At 38.0% G+C, this 18,900-nt stretch overlaps 1 protein-coding gene across 5 annotated transcripts in view; it reads left to right on the forward strand.

Moving 5' to 3' along the window:
- Positions 1–15,645, forward strand: part of cadm4 (cell adhesion molecule 4) — a 560,557-nt gene extending 544,912 nt beyond the window's left edge. For 3 of the 5 annotated variants that reach the window (XM_061915016.1, XM_061915015.1, XM_061915018.1), the window contains 2 exons: positions 5,651–5,779; positions 12,857–15,645. In XM_061915016.1, the coding sequence (XP_061771000.1) occupies positions 5,651–5,779; positions 12,857–12,966 (239 nt within the window). In that variant the 3' untranslated portion in view covers positions 12,967–15,645. Of the gene's footprint in view, positions 1–5,650; positions 5,780–9,019; positions 9,095–12,856 lie in introns of all 5 variants that reach the window. The other 2 variants (XM_061915017.1, XM_061915019.1) reach the window with 1 other exon arrangement.
- The last annotated feature ends 3,255 nt before the right edge of the window (positions 15,646–18,900 follow it).

Here is an 18,900-nt window from a genome sequence, read left to right on the forward strand (position 1 = left end):
ATGTGCAAAAAATATTGCATATATTGTGTGGTTGCCATATAAAAACATCAAAGTTTTATTTACAAAATACCTTAAAACAAAATAATAGTTTACATTTAAAATCAACAGATATATCTGAAGTTGATCTTGTAACTTAAGTGTTGAAAGTTAAAAAAGCTATCTAATAAAAATGTATCACTTTATGAGTGGGGCACCTTTTGGATCCCAAAGATATTTAGTGGGATTTTATTTATCTTTACACTGTGATTACTCCAAAAAATAATAGTGGATTAAAATCAATGGTATCCAGCATTATTGATCTTTTATGGTTTTGATTCTTAAATACTGCAGACTTCAGTTTTACTACAAAAACAAAGTTATCTTTGACAAAAAAGGCAAAAACCCTTTTTATTTTTATTTTTTATTTTTACTTCATATCAACCTCAAGAGATGTACTGTAAGCGTTAATAAAAAAAAAAAATAATAATTTGACTTATTTTTAACATTTTAATGACTGAGACCCTTTATGGTCCCCGGGACCACTAAAGGTAAAAAAAAAAATCCATATATTTTCTGAAGGTTTGAAAATGAAAAATATCAACATGACAACCGCATGCTTTAATTTTTCAATTTACGGCCCTCAGTGGAAAAACTTAGGACACCCCAGACTTAGAGACAATTATTCTGACAAGGTGTTTTTTTTTTTTTTTTTTAGAACCACTGGAAATTATTGCGTTATTATTTCTGCTCCATTTATCACCAAAAACAGGGGTGTCCAAACTTTATCCACTGATGGCCGCACACTTAAAAATCAAAGTAAGCGGGGGCCATTTTGATATTTTTTATTTCAAAAAACAATACAATATATGTATTAAAAATATACATTTCGGCCTCTACTCAAGTTTAATCTCGGGGACCCCAAAGGGTTTTGGTCCAAAAAATATTAAAAATGTGTCATTATTCAGGATTATTATTTTTATTATTATTCAAGTTTTAAATCTCTAGATCAACATTAGGTACATCTGTCAATATAATGATTTTAAAGATTTAAGTTGTATGCTCTTTTTGTCACGAAAAAAACAGTTTTTTGACGGAAAAATAAAAAAGTATGCAATATTTTCACCCAATAATTTTTTTAAGTGGAATATTTCAGATTATATAATAATTGGAGCATTAAAAATGTCAATAACTCCTAACACCATTGATTTTAATTAAATATTATTTTTTGAGCAATGACACTTAAAAACAAATCACACAAAAATTACTGTTTACTTTAAACACATTCGTCTTGAGATCAACTTCAGATCCATCTGTCAATTATAACTTTTATTGTTGTTTATGTTTTTTTTTTGTTCTTATTGGGCGGTTTTTGAGAAAAAAAAACTTTGTTTATAAAAAAATATCTCAAAGTGGAATATTTAATGTGACATTGATTTTGATTGATTTTTTTTTTTTTTTTTAAGAAAATAACAGCCTGCATGGCAGCTTTGTGTTATTTTAGAGTAAACATTCCAACATTTTCTTGTTACATTCCACCTGTTTACTCTAATATACCACTTTTTCTGTTTTTTATTATTTTAATCGTATTTTTAGAATGTGCTTAGGGTCGGTAAAATGGGACCCGGGCCGCACTTTGGACACCCCTGGGCTACAAAGTCAACAAAAAGAGAATGCCGGACGAAAGCAAAAACTTACTGTTGAGTTTGAGTTTATTGACGGAGATAGATATCTACATATATCCATATTTAAGAGTTATTTCTCTATATTCATAGTCATATTTGAAAACAGCTAGTGTTTTTCCATTTGTTCTCTTTTAGGTTGTCCGCAAGTAAACTGCGAGTATTAACCTTGAAGCTGTAGGAATGTGAGGAGTAGCCATACTCCTTTCTTATCTCTCCCTGTCCCAGGCTTAGCAGAACAACAGATATGTGGATTAGTTCCGGTAGGTGTGGGCGGGGGAGATAGTGAAGAAGACAGCGCGTCTGTAGGGTTTTCAGATCAACTAGGCGAGGCGAATTGATTGTGTTGTTTTTTAGGTTGGTCTCTCCAAAGCTTTGGAATAAATTGCAAAATACCTATTCTGTTCTGGGTTATCATTTAAAATCAGCTTATGTGTCATCAAAAGAATTTGGGATTGACCAGCAACTTAAATTCCTTTGGAAAAACATCTGGTCCGAACGCAACAACTCTGGAGCGAAGACGGACGTCCACAATGTACATTCGAACATGACATGACCATCAACAGTGTCCCCACAAAGAAGGATAAAAACAACTGAAATAGTTTCGATTGCTAAAAAAAAGTAGCTGTGGGAAAATATCGCTCAAAGGAAGACATGAAACTACCCAAAAAAGAGAAAAAGCCACCAAAATAGGAGCGCGGGACAAGAAGTAAAACACTACACACGGGAACACGCCAAAAAAGTCCAAATAAGTCAGGGTGTGATGTGACAGGTGGTGACAGTACACCTACTTCCAGACAAGAGCTATGCTTGGTTATGGTTTAGAACCACTGGAAATGATTGCGATATTTTTTCTGCTCCATTTATCACCAAAAAGATGCGACTTTTCCTCCACCCTTTGTGAAATGAGGGAATAAAAACAGTTGTTTCTATCAGCTGCTGATACATTTTTTTGTCTTCCCCCCACTCACCATCCAAAGATGTTGTTGAAAAGGTCAACACGAGCGATACCGCAAAATGCCAGTGAAATTCCGCTTGCTCTTTTACTTCTCTATCTTCCCCGGCGCTCGTTTCAAGTTAAGTGCTTGATTTCATTTCCCAGCATGTGGTGGAGGGGGTCGGGGAGGTTGGTGTATAAAGCTTCCCTCATTCAAAATGCATTGTGCTCTTCACAGGTGCTCAGCTGGAATGGTTTCTTAAGGCCATTGCTATTTCTTTAGTCACTCTCCTTATTTCCACACCTATTTCTTAACCATTCTGTCAGTGCGGGTGGCGATGAAAGGTGGTTAATGCAAGTCAGGTGGAAGATATCCACTTTTTCCATCCCCGTCTCCGTTCCCTCTTCCCCCACTTCTGGCACCTTCTACCCTACCTACCTACCAGGGGTGTGGGAAAAAATCGATTCAAATCGAATACGTTGTGCGATTCAGAATCGATTCTCATCTTTTTTTAAATTGATTTTTTTTTTTTTTTTCTGTCAATCCAACAAACCACTACACAGCAATACCATAACAATGCAATCCAATTCCAAAACCAAACCTGACCCAGCAACACTCAGAACTGCAGTAAACAGAGCGATTGAGAGGAGACACAAACACAAAGCAAAAGTAATGAAACAAAAATGATTAAAGCTGCAAGCAGCGATGGACGGGGCCGACTTTTGCTGTTGTTTCCTGCCTTTACCCATTCAACATATCTTTACCTTCTTGTTACCTAAGCCGACATGACAAACACGCTCAGAGGAGATACTGTTTGAAAAAAGGTGATTTTTACAAAACTTTTGTTTTGAAGGGGTGATTGCCAATTTCCTGTTGATTTTTGCTGAAGGATGTCAATTATTAAAATGTAGGTCTAAGTGAGACCTACATAGAGATTTTTGTTTCATGTCTCTTCGACATTCCTACCAGAAGTTACAAGCAGTTTTGTCTGTGTTGTCTTCCTAGGAGCAGTTTTGTCTGTGTTTTATTCCTAGGGGGCGCTAGAGCGCAATTTTGAGTTTTGGGGTTTGTTTTTTTATTAGATCGCGATTTTTGCCAGTCCTGATGTGTGTGTCCAGTTTGTATTTTAAGTATTTTAAGTGGGTCAAATTACAGCTCAAAGAGGCAAAACTGACATTTTTTAGGGAACTTTTGTTTTGAAGGGGTCTTTGCCAACTTCCTGTTGATTTTTGCTGAAGGGCGTCAGTGTATGAAATCTAGGTCTAAGTCAGACCTACATAGAGGTTTTTGTTTCATGTCTCTACGACATTCCAAACGGAAGTTACAAGCCGTTTTTTCTTTTTCCTAGGGGGCGCTAGAGCGCAGTTTTTTTTTTTTTTATTAGATAGCAATTTGCGCCAGTCCTGATGTGTGTGTAAAATTTGATGAATTTTGAAGCATGTTAAGGGGGTCAAATTACAGCTCGAAGAGGCGGCGGAAAAATAATAATATAAATAATAAAACCTTAGAAATACAATAGGGTCCTCTGTCCAAATGGGACATTCGGTCCCTAAATATTATCAACACCAGTATCAATATTAGTTATAATTTCAGCATAGCAGTGATTAAAAATCCCTCATTGACATTATCATTAGACATTTATAAAAATAATAAAAAAGAACAATAGTGTCACAGTGGCTTACGCTTGCATGGCATCTCATAAGCTGGACAACACACTGTGTCCAATGTTTTCACAAAATAAGTCATATTTTTGCTTCGTTTAATAGTTAAAACAAATGTACATTATTGACATCAGTTGATAAAACATTGTCCTTTACAATTATAGAAGCTTTTTACAAAAATCTACTACTCTGCTAGCATGTCAGCAGACTGGGGTAGATCCTGCTGAAATCTATGTATTGAATGAATACACAATCCTTTTGAATAGGAAAAATATCGTTTTTGAATCGAGATTCGCGTTGAATCGGAAAAATCGTTATATTATCGAATCGTGACCCCAAGAATAGATATTGAATCAAATGGTGGGACACCCGAAGATTCGCAGCCCTTCTGCCTACCTTTATCCTCCAGCAAATCCCCATCCCTCGGTTTTGATGCGTCGCTCCCTTTTGTGTTTATTCACCAGCACTCTCCCACAATCCGTCAAAGACCAAGGAGCTGGTCATTGACTTTGGGAGGTCAAGTCCACGGTCACAACCTATTGTGATCGAGGGAGTTGAGGTACAGACCGTGGACTCATTCAAGTACCTCGGGGTTTGGGTGGACAATAAGCTGGACTGGACTGTTAACACGGACCACCAGTACAAGAAAGGACAGAGCAGGCTGTACTTCCTCAGGAGACTGCACTCCTTCAACATTTGTAGAAAACTCCTGTGGATGTACTACCAGTCTGTGGTTGCCAGTGTTCTGTTCTACATGGTAGTGTGCTGGGTTGGCAGTACATCAAAGAAGGACAGCTCCAGACTTGAGAAACTGATCAGGCGGGCCGGTTCTACATTGGGAATGAAACTGGACTCACTGGTGACGGTGGCAGAGAAGAGGACTGTTGACAAACTAGTGAGCATCCTGGATGATGCCAGTCACCCTCTGCATAGTGTTATCAGTAGCCAGAGGAGCCTGTTCAGTTCTAGACTGCTTCATCCCAAGTGCAGGACTAATAGACTCAAGAACTCCTTTGTCCCACACGCCATTAGACTGTACAACTCCTCTCTGGGGGGGGCGGGGGGTACTAGGATGACAGGGGATGCAAAACATTAACAGTGTGATACGTTTTCATAACATGGTCACTACTGCCTACTTTCTCTTGTTATATTCTTATTTTACTGTTATATTGTTATTCCCATTGTTTTTATTCTTTTTGTAATATTTCTCTATTTTGTTTCCATTTAAACCCCCATTATTTACTTTTTACTTTTTTTTAAATTGATTTCAACTCTGTACACTGCTGCTGGAATTTTAATTTTCCTGAAGGAACTCTCCTGAAGGAATCAATAAAGTACTATCTATCTATCTATCTACACCTCTTATACTCACACTTTACCCTTTTCTTTGCAGATCCCGGTGCAGTGGTGGAGACTCACAGCGCGGTACCGTACGCGGTCATAGGGGGCGTGCTGGCGCTGCTGGTGTTCACCGTCATCTGCGTCCTCATCGTCACCGTCTGGTGCTCCGTTCGCCAAAAAGGTAAACATCGGTTTCAAAGTCCTAAGGCATAAGTCATTTAATTGCGGCTCGTACAGTGCACAAATTATGCCAGCTTATCTTCAGTATTTTTGAAACTTTCACTGAGGCAAACCCCCCACTAAAGGCTCTAAATCTGTCCAATAACAGTCTATCCGTCTATCCATTCACATAATGCTGAATTTACCCACTTTACTCACGCACATTACGTAAATATTTGTCTGTCAATTGAAAAATCATAAACGACACACACACAACAAGATAATGTGTGTCTATAACACACATAATAAACACCCGTCCGTCCATTCACGCACATGCACAATGCAAGCACCTGACATTTATTTACACATAATGTAAATAATTGTCTCTCCGTTTACATACACGGATCATTTTGTGTATCCTGATGAATACCATAATGTAAACAAACATCGGTTTATCCATTCACACCACTAAAGGCTCTAAGTCTGCCCAACAGTCTACTTGTCTATCCATTCACATAATGCTGAATTTACCCACTTTACTTACACACATTACGTAAATATTTGTCTGTCAATTGAAAAATCCTAAACGACACACACACAACATGAAAATGTGTGTCTATTCTCATATACAACACACGTAATAAACACCCGTCTGTCCATTCACGCACATTCACAATGCGAGCACCTGACATTTATTTACACAAAATGTAAATATTTGTCTCCAATTACATACACAGATCATTACCATGTATACTGATGCATACCATCATGCAAACAAACATTGGTTTATCCTTTTCACACCACTAAAGGCTCTAAATCTGTCCAATAAGAGTCTATTTGTCTGTCCATTCACATAATGCTGAATTCACCCAATTTACTCACGCTCATTAATTATTTCAGTCCATTGAAAAATCCTAAACGAAACATACACAATTAAAACATTTACAGTATGTATATACGCACACAAAAAACAAAAATATTTGCCTATTCCCTTATACAACACACATAATAAAGATCCGTCCGTCCAGTCACGCACATGCACAATGCAAGCACCTGACATTTATTTACACATAACGTAAATAATTGTCTCTCCGTTTACATGCACGGATCATTTTTGTGTATCCTGATGCATACCATAATGTAAACAAACATCGGGTTATCCATTCACACCACTAAAGGCTCTAAGTCTGTCCAACAGTCTACTTGTCTATCTATTCACATAATGCTGAATTTACCCACTTTACTCACGCACATTACGTAAATATTTGTCCGTCCATTGAAAAATCCTAAACGACACACACAACATGAAAATGTGTGTCTATTCTCATATACAACACACGTAATAAACACCCGTCTGTCCATTCACGCACATTCACAATGCGAGCACCTGACATTTATTTACACAAAATGTAAATAATTGTCTCTCCAATTACATACACATATCATTACCATGTATACTGATGCATACCATCATGTAAACAAACATTGGTTTATCCTTTTCACACCACTAAAGGCTCTAAATCTGTCCAATAAGAGTCTATTTGTCTGTCCATTCACATAATGCTGAATTCACCCAATTTACTCATGCACATTACTTAAGTATTTCCGTCCATTGAAAAATCCTAAACGAAACATACACAATTAAAACATTTACAGTATGTATATACGCAGACAAAAACAAAAATATTTGCCTATTCCCTTATACAACACACATAATAAAGATCATTCCGTCCGTCCAGTCACGCACATGCACAATGCAAGCACCTGACATTTATTTACACATAATGTAAATAATTGTCTCTCCATTTATATACGCAGATCATTATCATGTATCCCGATGCATAAAATGTAAAAACTTTGTCAGTCAATTCACTAACATGCACATTATAAATATGTGTCCCACCATATAGTGTTGTTTATCATAGTATGTCTATTCACACACAACAAGACACAAGTCACTTACACTCATCATGTATGTCAATACACCGAGACACTTAATGCACCTATTTCTCCCTGTTCCCATGTGCACCTATGGCATGTGTTTGTCTGTCCATTCACACGCAGTCTGATGAAAATGTCTTACCGTAGAGGCACACCTGCTCAGCGGCATTGTGGTTAGAGTGTCCGCCCCGAGATCGGTAGGTCGTGAGTTCAAACCCCGGCCGAGTCATTCCAAAAACTATAAAAATGGGACCCATTACCTCCCTGCTTGGCACTCAGCATCAAGGGTTGGAATTGGGGGTTAAATCATCAAAATGATTCCCAGGCGCGGCCACCGCTGCTGCTCACTGCTCCCCTCACCTCTCAAAGGGTTGGAAAGGGGTTAAATGCAGAGGACACATTTCACCACACCTAGAGTGTGTGTGACTGTCAGGTTCAACCCCTGATGACAGCTATTAAACAGTACAAGAAGCAAAGAATCAAACAGAGACAGAATTAAATTTGGCTCAATTTGAGGAGAAGCGTCTGGTCTGTACTCTTGTACAGTCTCCAGCACGCTCTGGAGTTTTACAAGCCTTCTTCTTGGTAGGTTTCCAAGACAGCTCTTGCACTCAATGTAACACAAAGTTTATGTGATAACTTAGAAACAATTATTCTAACAGTGACAATCATTGTTACTTTAACTTTATCTTTAACTTAACAACTGATTACAAGTTAACAATCGCGCGTCACGATGTGATTGCATAATGTTTGCTACCAGCGACGGCACATCCATATCTGGAATCTTTTAAAATGATGAGACGCTGTTCCGTGATGGACGACCTCGGACAGGCTAGTGGATGAGAGGAGCTCTTTTATGACTATGTGCGAGTGTATTAAGGCTCGTCCATTAAAATAAAACCTCCCTATCCTTTTAAGTGCCCACCCACCCACTCCGATGTTGGCAGCCTTCGACTGCGCACGTCAAGCTGCCAAGACGCAAATAACCGGGTCGGCCGTGAGGCAGACAAGCCGCCAGTTAACTTTCTACCAATCAGCATGGCGGCCCGACTATTAGGGCCGATCAATTTGGAGAAGAGGGGGCGAGGGAGTCATTTAGGCTTTTGTCCTGACTGTCAATACACAGGACTGTGGGGTGTGTGAATCATTCATGGCGCACACCGGCGTGTTATTGTGAACCAGTTTCTGTGTGATGCAAGCGCATAACCTTCCCTCCACCCTCTCTGCCTTCTTTTCCTCCTTAACCACCCGCCCCCCCACCACCACACCATTCCCAACCAACATTGCCCACACTCGACTTTTTAACTTCCACACGCTATAGGCTCGTACCGCACCCGAGAGCCCATTCTTGCTTGGTACTGACCTAACAAAGCCAACTAACGCATTTACCTGTCAGGTAAACAAGTAATGTAAATCCATCCGAAGCCAAGGACCCGCTAAGTCCCGCCCACTACATAAGTCTAAGTCGCGTCCACCTAAAGACGTGTCCACGGGGGTGACGACGACGAGAGAGGTGATACGTAACAAAGTTGGGGTGAAAGTCAGGGTTGGGGTTAGGGGCTAGGGCAGGGGTAGGGCACCTGTGGCTCTAGAGCCAGATGCGGCTCTTTTGATGACTTCATCTGGCTCTCAGATAAATCTTAGCTGGCATTGCTTAACACAGGGCTGTCCAAAGTGCGGCCCGCGTGTCATTTTTTAACGGCCCCACGGCACATTTTAAGAATACAATTTAAAAAAATTAAAAACATAAAAAGTGGTATAAAAGAGCAAACAGGTGAAATGTAACAAGAAATTGTTGCAATGCTTACTCTTATAACACAAAGCTGCCATGCAGGCTGTTTCTTTCTTTAAAAAAGAATAATGAATCAAAATCAATGTCATTTTGAATTATTGACCTATAAAGGCTTTGATTACATCACATTAAATATTAAACTTTGAGATATTTTTTGGGGAAAACGTTGCATATTTTGTGTTTGCCATATAAAAAACTGAGCTGTTTTTTTTTTTAAGAAGGGCCTAAAACAAACAAACAAAACATAAACAACAATAAAATAAAATAAAAAACGAATATATCTGAAGTTGATCTCGAGATTATTGTGCTAAAAGTAAACAGTAAAAAACATTTATAATTTATTTTTTAACACTTTAATGAGTAGGACACTTTTGGATCCCCAATTATTTTTTGTGTGATTTGTTTTTAAGTGCCATTGCTCAAAAAATAATAATGAATCAAAATCCAAAATTAAGGCTCCATTTATTATATAATTTCAAATATCCCACCTAAAAAAGTTATTGGGTGAAAATATTGCATATTTTGTGTTTTTAAAAAATGTTTTTTTCTAATGTTGATTTAGAGATTTAAAACTTGCATAATAATACAAATTATAATACTGAATAATGACACATTTTTAATATTTTTTTTGACCAAAACCCTTTGGGGTCCCCGGGATTATAACTGAGTGGAGGCCTAAATGTATATTTTTTATACATATATTGTATTGGTTTTTAAAATAAAAATTATGAAAATGGCCCCCGCTTGTTCTGATTTTTCAGTGTGCGGCCCTCAGTGGAAAAAGTTTGGACACCCCTGGCTTAACACGATAATTATGAATAATTCCGCTAGTAAGCACAGAGCTAAAAATAACGTTCAAAATACAAAACATTCTAATGCATTTTATCCATCCATCCTTTTTCTACCAGACTTGTTCAAGAAGTCGCATTAATGGTAAGAAGTATTTGACTTATTATTCGTTAACTTCAGAATAAGAATGTTATTAAAACTAATAAGGGATTTATTATACTCTAAACATGTTGGTCTTACTTAAAAATGCACACATTTAGTTGTACTCAGTGTTAAAAAATATTATATGGCTCTCACGGAAATACATTTTTAAATATTTGGCTTTCATGGCTCTCTCAGCCAAAAAGGTACCCGACCCCTGGGCTAGGGTTTAGGGTTAGGGAAGTAAAAGAATAGGGTAGAAGGTTGGTTATCAGTAGGGTTTAAACGTTGGTTGGGGTTTGGTTTGGGATCAATGGTTAGGGTTAGGGAATTAAAATAATAGGGTGTAAAGGTTGGTTAGGGAAGTAAAAGTACAGGCTAGAAAGGTTGGTTGACTTCAGGCTTGGGTAGGGTTTTGGTTGAGGTTGGGTTAAGATTGTGGTTGGGGTTAGGGAAGTAAAAGAATAGGGTTGAAATGTTGGTTAGGTTTTCAGGTTAGGTTTGGGATTTAGGGTGAAGATTACGGAAGTAAAATAATAGTGTGTAAAGGTTAGTTGGGGCTAGGGAAGTAAAAGTATAGGGTAGAAATGTTCGTTAAGGTTGGGGTTAAGTATGGGATTTATAGTTAGAGAACCAAAATAATATGGTGTAACGGTTGGTTAGGGAAGTAAAAGTATAAGGTAGAAAGGTTGTTTAACGTCAGGGTTAGCTTTGGGTTTTGGTTACGTTAGGGTTTTGGCTGGGGTTAAGTTAGGGTTGGGGTTAGGGTCGGTTTAGGGTTAATGTTGGGGTTAGGGAAGTACAAGAATAGGTTGGTTGAGGTTCGGGTTAGGTTTGGGATTTAGTATTAGGGCTAAAGAAGTACAAACTGTAGAATAATAGGGTGTAAAGGTTGGTTGGTGTTAGGGAAGTAAAAGTATAGGGTTGAAACGTTGGTTAGGGTTGGAGTTAAGTCTGCGTTTTAAAGTTAAGTTAGGGTTTTGGTTAAGTTAGGTTAGGTTAAGGTTGTGGTTGGTGTTAGGGAAGTAAGACAATAGGTCTAAAATGTTTGTTAGGGTCGGGGTTAGGTTTGGGATTTATGGTTAGGGATGTAAAATAATAGGGTGTAAAGGTTGATAGGGTTAGGGAAGTAGAAGTATAAGGTAGAAAGGTTAGTTATTGTCATGGTCAGGTTTGGGTTGAGGTTGGGTTAAGGTTGGGGTTAGGGAAGTAAATGAATAGGGTTGAAATGTTGGTTTGGGTTCGGGTTTGGTTTTGGATTTAGGTTTAGGGTTAGGAAAGTAAAATAATAGGGTGTAAAGGTTGGTTTGGGTTAGGGAAATTAAAAGTACAGGGTAGAAATGTTTGTTAGGGTTGGGTTTCAGTATGGGATTTAGGGTTGGAGAAGAAAAATAATAGTGTGTAAAGGTTGGTTAGAGTTAGGGAAGTAAATGTATTACGTAGCAAAGTTGGTTAACTTCAGGGTTACGTTAGGGTTTTGGTTAGTTAGGGTTGGGGTTAGGTTTAACGTTGGGGTTAAGGAAGTACAAGAATAAGTTTGAAAATATTGGTTAGGTTTGGGATTTAGGATTATGGTTAGGGAAGTAAAATAATAGGGTGTAAAGGTTGGTTGGTGTTAGGGAAGTAAAAGTATAGGGTTGGAACGTTGGTTAGGGTTGGGGATAGGTTTGGGATTTAAGGTCAGGTTGGGGTTAGGGTTTTGGTTTAAATTGGATTAAAGTTGTGGTTAGGGAAGGAAAGGAATAGGTTTGAAATGTTCGTTAGGTTTGGGAATTAGTTAGGGAATTAAAATAATAGGGTGTAAAGATTGGGTATGATTAGTGAAGTAAAAGTATAGGGTGGTAAGGTTGGTTATGGTCAGGGCTTGGTTTAGGTTGAGGTTGGGTTAAGGTTGTGGTTGGGGTTAGGTAAGAAAAGAATAAGGTTGAAACGTTGGTTAGGGTTGGGATTTAGGGTTAGAGAAGTAAAATATAGGGTCTAACGGTTGGTTGGGTTTAGGGAAGTAAAAGTATAAAATTGAAACGTTAGTTGATGTTAGGGTTAGGTTTGGCATTTAGGGTTAGGAAAGTAAAATAATAGGGTGTCAGGGTAGGTTAGGGTTAGGGTTGCATATAATCAGGCAAAAAAAAACATTACATTCAACCACCAAAATTCTACCAACTATAGTGCCTTGCATCAGACATCTTGGTTCAGATTACAAGTGTCCACTCTGACATTGTCATCATTATATTGTGGACACGTCTCTACGACGCGGTTCCCGCTTCCCGTGGGCGGGACTTAGCGTCTGCGGCCACTCGGCTCCGCCCTTCTCCAACAAGTCAGGGGAGCTGTGACTGGTGGTCGTGATTTAATAATGCCACACTAACCGTACCCTCCTCCCCCGATTTCCTTCCGGGTGTCTCTCCCCCACCCGCCCAACCCCCCCCACTCCCGCAGGCTCCTACCTTACCCACGAGGCCAGCGGCTTGGACGAGCACGGCGAGGTGCAGGAGGCCTTCCTCAACGGGAACGACGCCAGCCAGGGCAAGAAGGAGTACCTACTGTAGCCCTTTTTTCTCCCCTGTCACACACACACACACACACACACGCACACACACACACACACACACACGACTGTACATAAAAACAACACATGCATCAAAACTCGAGCGCCAAAAAATGATCTTTTCTGGGAAACGGGAGTGCCGTAATGTTCTGACCAGCTCAAAAAAAATGTTCCTCAATTGCCAAAAGCAGCTATGATTCCAGGAAATAATAGAAAGGAGTCTTTGGGAAGTGTTCATACTTAACAAAGCAAGCTTACCGTCTTGTTTGGCCTTCGACTCATTCGTATCCCTCCCTTTTTTTTCTAACCCTCCTCCTTTTTGTGGGCTCCCTGTAATGACAGGATTAGTGTGGAGCCTTGCAGACGAGGAAGAAAGGAGTTTGACTCGCAAAGACGATGAAGAATTATTTTAGAATGTCATTAGGAGGATAAAAAAAAAAACAAGGTTTAGAAGTCTTAATGGGAAGGGGCGGAAAAAGGGGATGACACACACACACACACACACACACATAAACATTGACAAAGCGAGTATACATATCTACGAAGTCCTTATTTGTATAAAAAAAAAACAGGGAAAAAAAGAACGGGAGCAGTAAATTAAACTTTTAAGAAAAGAAAATGTTTACTATCGCATTATGAAACTACTATACTAACAGAATATTAGCCTATAGAGCAAACTACTGTCAAGTGATCTTTAAAGAAAAAAAAATAGTTGTAAGAAAAACCAACAGAAAAAAAAAATGTCTTTATCAGAAAAAAGAAAAACTACGAAGGGCTGCGCTGGAACAAATTGATATGAGACTAAAGGTGCATTGTTGTGAGGGGGGGGGGAGAAAGTCGTGTTTTTTATCAAGAAATTGTTGTCATGTTCGGTAAAGTGTTAGTGGAAGACGTTGCGAGAGGAAATAATGGAAGTCGTCGATAAAATTAGGTCAAAGTACTCGGCCTCTGGAGCGTGATATGTCACCTCGTGGTGTTTTGTATATATATATATATATATATATATATATACACAATATATATAATTTTTGAAGCTTTGTGATATTTATTGGACTGAGAATGGTTAATGTTGCCCTTTTTTCTCATGGTTACCCCTGGTACCCTTCTGTGAAGGTACACACACACACAAAAAGGCAAAATAAAAAGCTAACTTTAGATGCACACGTAGCTGAATGACGTCTTGTGTAGTTTATTGGACTTAAGTTCCGTTTATAATTTTATATATATATAAATATGTATGTATGTACATATGTACATACATACATATATATATATGTATGTACATATATACATACATATATACACATATGTAAATACATATATATATATATATATACATATGTATATACATACATGTATATGTACATGTGTATATATATACATACATACATACATGTACATATATACATACATACATGTATATACACCATATACATGCATGTTTATACAAACATGTACATACATGTATATGTTGGTATATACATGCATGTATGTACTGCATGTACATATATATATACACACATGTATGTATACATATATATACACATGTATGTATATATGTACATGTATGTAAGTATATATGTACATGAATGTACTTATGTATATATATAAATATATACACGTATGTATATGCATATTTATATATGTATTTACATATGTATCTAAATATATACATGTATATGTGTATGTACGTATGTACTGTATGTATGTGTGTATGTACATTATATATGTATATATGTATGTACATATGCAAATACTGTACATACATAAATGTATATATTTATGTGTGTGTATGTATGTAAGTGTATATGTATATGCACACGTGTACATATATATATATATATTTATCTACATATGTATGTATGTAGATATGTATACACATACAGTATATACATGTGTGTATATATATATGTCTTTTTTTTTTACCCAGAAAGTCCTATTGAGATTGAAAATCCATTTTCCAAGGGAGTCCTGCCACACACATGCATACACCAGCACGGGTGAAGTGTCTTGCCCAAGGACACGACGGCAGTGACTAAGATCACGGAGCATTCCATTTATTCTTAAACACTAGACCGTCACTATCTGCATTTAGGATCCTGTGGGTATTTTGACATTTGGTTAAACAACAATGTATTCATAAAACTCGACCATTTTTTAAAATATCCCAAAAAAAAAAGCAGGAAATCCTCATGTTACGACTTTGCTCTCATAACTTTGCAACCTTTTCTCATATCCTTTTCAGCGTGGTTTTCCCCTCGTAGAGAAGGTCTCATTGAGGTTTTTTTTTTTTAAATGGATTATTCTAGTTTGAACAAATATTGATTGTTGTTACTGTTTATTATTATTATTATTATGATTATTGACGTTGTTACTATGACAATTGTAAATGTTCTGAAATGTACACTTCCCATGCTTTGTTTTTAATTCCCCTGTAGAGTAGCTGCTGTCTTCTTTATTTTTTTTTTCTACTATTTTCCTATAACCTATCCGCTTTCTCGCTCTCCCTTTTACTCTCCTCCTTCCTCCCTTTCTCGGTCCTTCACTGTTGATTTTGAGTGTCCATGTGTCATTGTTGATATGTAGGTAACTATTTCTTTTTAGGGCAAAGATACAAAAGCACGACAAAATAAAGAAAAAATTAAAAAAAAAGAATTTGGAAAAAAGAAAAAAAAGAAAACCCTTGTTTTGTTTTTCTTTGGTGTAATTAGCGGGTGATGTTTTGTTTCCATCAGAGAAAATTGATTGGGAATAGTGGAGTATAAGGCGGGGAGATAAAGTCGAGTAAACAACACAAGTGTGGTTGCCGCTGATGAATCATCAGGCTGTGTTTGTGCAAAAAAAAAAAAAAAAAGGTCTCCGCCATTAAGATGCACGCAGTCAATACCGATTCCGTGGAGAAGCACTCAACATGTCCGTCCGCGCTCTGGGCTGGATTTGAAAGCGAAGGTCGCCGGGTGACGACGGATCAATGGCGTTCTTCGGCGGGAGGCCGTCGTAAAGAAAGATTGTCAAACGGCAATCAAAGTAATGGACCGCCACCCAGCAGGAGTCGGACACTCCAGCACGTAGAAGACATGTCTGCGCTTTATTACCATGTAAAAGGTAGCCAATCCTATCATGGCTGCTATGATGGATAGCTAATAAAACTGCAAATATCGCCCTTTTATTCGCCTTCATCTTTTATTTATTCATTTATTTTTCCCCCCCCAGTGGGCTACACGGCAAGCTCGTAATAGGAAAACAAAACAAGCGCTCGGGGTTGTGTTTTTATAAAGCTCCGGTCGGACCGATGATTGAAAAAAAATGACAAAGACGTTGTAATTTTAATGCCAAGTCAGTAGTTGGCGCTGTACAGGAAAAAAAAACATGTCACAAAAAGCCATCCATCTTCTTTCGCTTATCCGAGGCCGGGTCGCGGAGGCAGCAGACTAAGCAGAGAATGTCATGCCCATGGGATCAGGTTTTGTTTTTGTCATGTTTGGTTTAATTTTTTTGCACACTCTGTTCCTGTTCCTGCACTTCTTTGTTTTCTTTGTTACCATGCCAACTCATTGATTTTCACCTTGCCCTCATGTCACGCCCCTCTCCCCATGTCATGCACTTGTTTTCAATCATCACAGCTATTATTTAAACCGGAAGTCAGCCTGGCAACTTTACACATCCCTCAACCCGATTCATGCCAAGACATGCTGTTTATTCCCTCCTGCTCATGTCAAGTAAGTTTTTGGTTCAGTTATGTCACAGATGTTAAGTTTTGTTTTCAGTAGTCAAGTTAGTTCTGCGCCATTTGTTTGCCTTTTGTTGTAGTTTATTTGTGTTAGTAATAAATTCAAATGTACTTAGATTCACGTCTCGCTCGTGCCAATTTCCCTGTGCGTTGGAAAAACTAACTATCCTATAGTCCTGACAGGGAAGCCCAGACTTCCCTCACCCCAGCCTCTTCGTCCACATCGTCCCCGAGGTGTTACAGGAAACAAAACATGTCACAAAAATCTATTCGTCTTCTTTCGCTTATCCGAGGTCGGGTCGCGGGGCCGGCAGCCTAAGCAGGGAAGCCCAGACCCTCCTCTCCCCAACTACTTCATCCAGCTCCTCCCGGGGGATCCCGAGGCATTCCCAGGCCAGCCAGGAGACATAGTCTTCCCAACGTGTGATGAATGAAAAAATACTTTGTGTCACGTCTCAGCTTACTTGCAGGTAAAAACATGATTTATTCCTCAAAATCAAAGTATTACAAAAAAAAAAATAAGCAGAAAACAAGCCAACAGAATTACTGTGAATTGATTAACATGGACCCCAACTTAAACAAGTTGAAAAACGTATTTGGATGGTTGGTACCATTTAGTGGTCAATTTTATGGAATATTTACTGTACTGTGCAATCTACTAATAAAAGTTTTAATCAACCAATCAAAAAACGTGCTTGATCGCACTTGAAGCTGAAGCAGATTCTTTTTTTTGTTTGTTTTTTGTTTAGTTTTTTTGTCATGAAAAAGGGAGGTTTTTTGGTTTGGTGCACTAATTGTAAGTGAATCTCGTGTTTTTTTATGTTGATTTAATTATATATATATATATATATATATATATATATATATATATATGAAAAATTCCTCTGCGGCCCGGTGGTTGGGGACCACTGAGATACACAACATTTTAAGGTGAAATTATTGCATCTTACCATATTTTGTTTTACATTTTAGTTTAGAAAAAATCTACTATTAAAATGCTTTTTAAAAATTGTGTAACATTAATATTCACTGATAGAAAAGGCCTTCTGGGGCCAAACATCTCTGGTTTAATAGGTACAATGAAACACAATTAAGCGTATAAAATCAACGTATTTTTCCATTCTCCTGCTACTTTAAAACCTCTTAAGGCCCAAGCTGTTTGTTTACATGTTTTTTTTAATTTTTCTTTGCTATTTGGGCTTATAGGACCCTAATTAAAATAAAAACTAAAAAGCATCTTTTGATATGATGTACTTAGTCCATAAGTACAGAAAAGTGTACTTTATGTTTCAAATTTTTACACTTTTTTTTTTTTTTTCAAAATTCCATTGTATGCTATACTATTCTGACACCACCAGATGGCAGTATAAGTGTCCACATAAGTGGCCATAAGACCCCAATTCAGTAGTGTACACAAGTTTGGCAATAAGAGCCAAAAGGTGCTGTCCACGCATGTGGCCACTAAGGCCTTTACTTGTGATGCCTCTCTTTCAAACTTTAGTCAAGGGTCCCTAAACGCACCACAGTTATGGGCAATGAGACGCAGAAGTGGAACTCATACATAACTTTCTCCTACATCCCACAAATATATTTTATAGTATTACTCTCTTCTATCAGCTCGTCCTTGTTCCACATTTTTGGTGCTGCGTGGGAATGCTTAAGCTGATGACATCATGACGAATGTGTTGAGTGAAGTGTTAGACGCTCGGTTTGACGCTCGGTTTGCCGCTCTGCAGGCGGAACAAACCATTTAGCATGTTTTATTGGAGGTGTAAGGTCATTGGACGTTCTTAATGTGAGTCAAACAACCTTATACTGTAATTGAACTTTAACGGCTATATTTATTCCATTGTTTTTATAACACAGACTTTTTTTCAATTACAGGTGCGAAAATATCTCCCAACTTCACAAAAGCGCACTTTACAAAGGACCTGTCTGAGTGCGGCAATGCTGTTTGTACACAACAAAAAGGTTGGAAAAAGCGGATTAAAAAAAACGACTTGAAGTAGAGTCAACAGCTATTGCATGTATTTTATCTCGCCTAATATTTACCGCTAATGCTCCTTCGGTCAAAAAACGGCAATCTCTAATCATTACCGGGTTAAAAAATAAAGGTTTTGTTAGTGGTCAGCACCTTTATCTACCTCTGCATGCACTTCAAAATGTCTTAGTTGCGTATACAGGAGTAGTGACGGCACAGTACTA

The sequence above is a fragment of the Nerophis ophidion genome, linkage group LG11 (assembly GCF_033978795.1).
Source record: "Nerophis ophidion isolate RoL-2023_Sa linkage group LG11, RoL_Noph_v1.0, whole genome shotgun sequence".
Classification (NCBI taxonomy): Eukaryota; Metazoa; Chordata; class Actinopteri; order Syngnathiformes; family Syngnathidae; genus Nerophis; species Nerophis ophidion.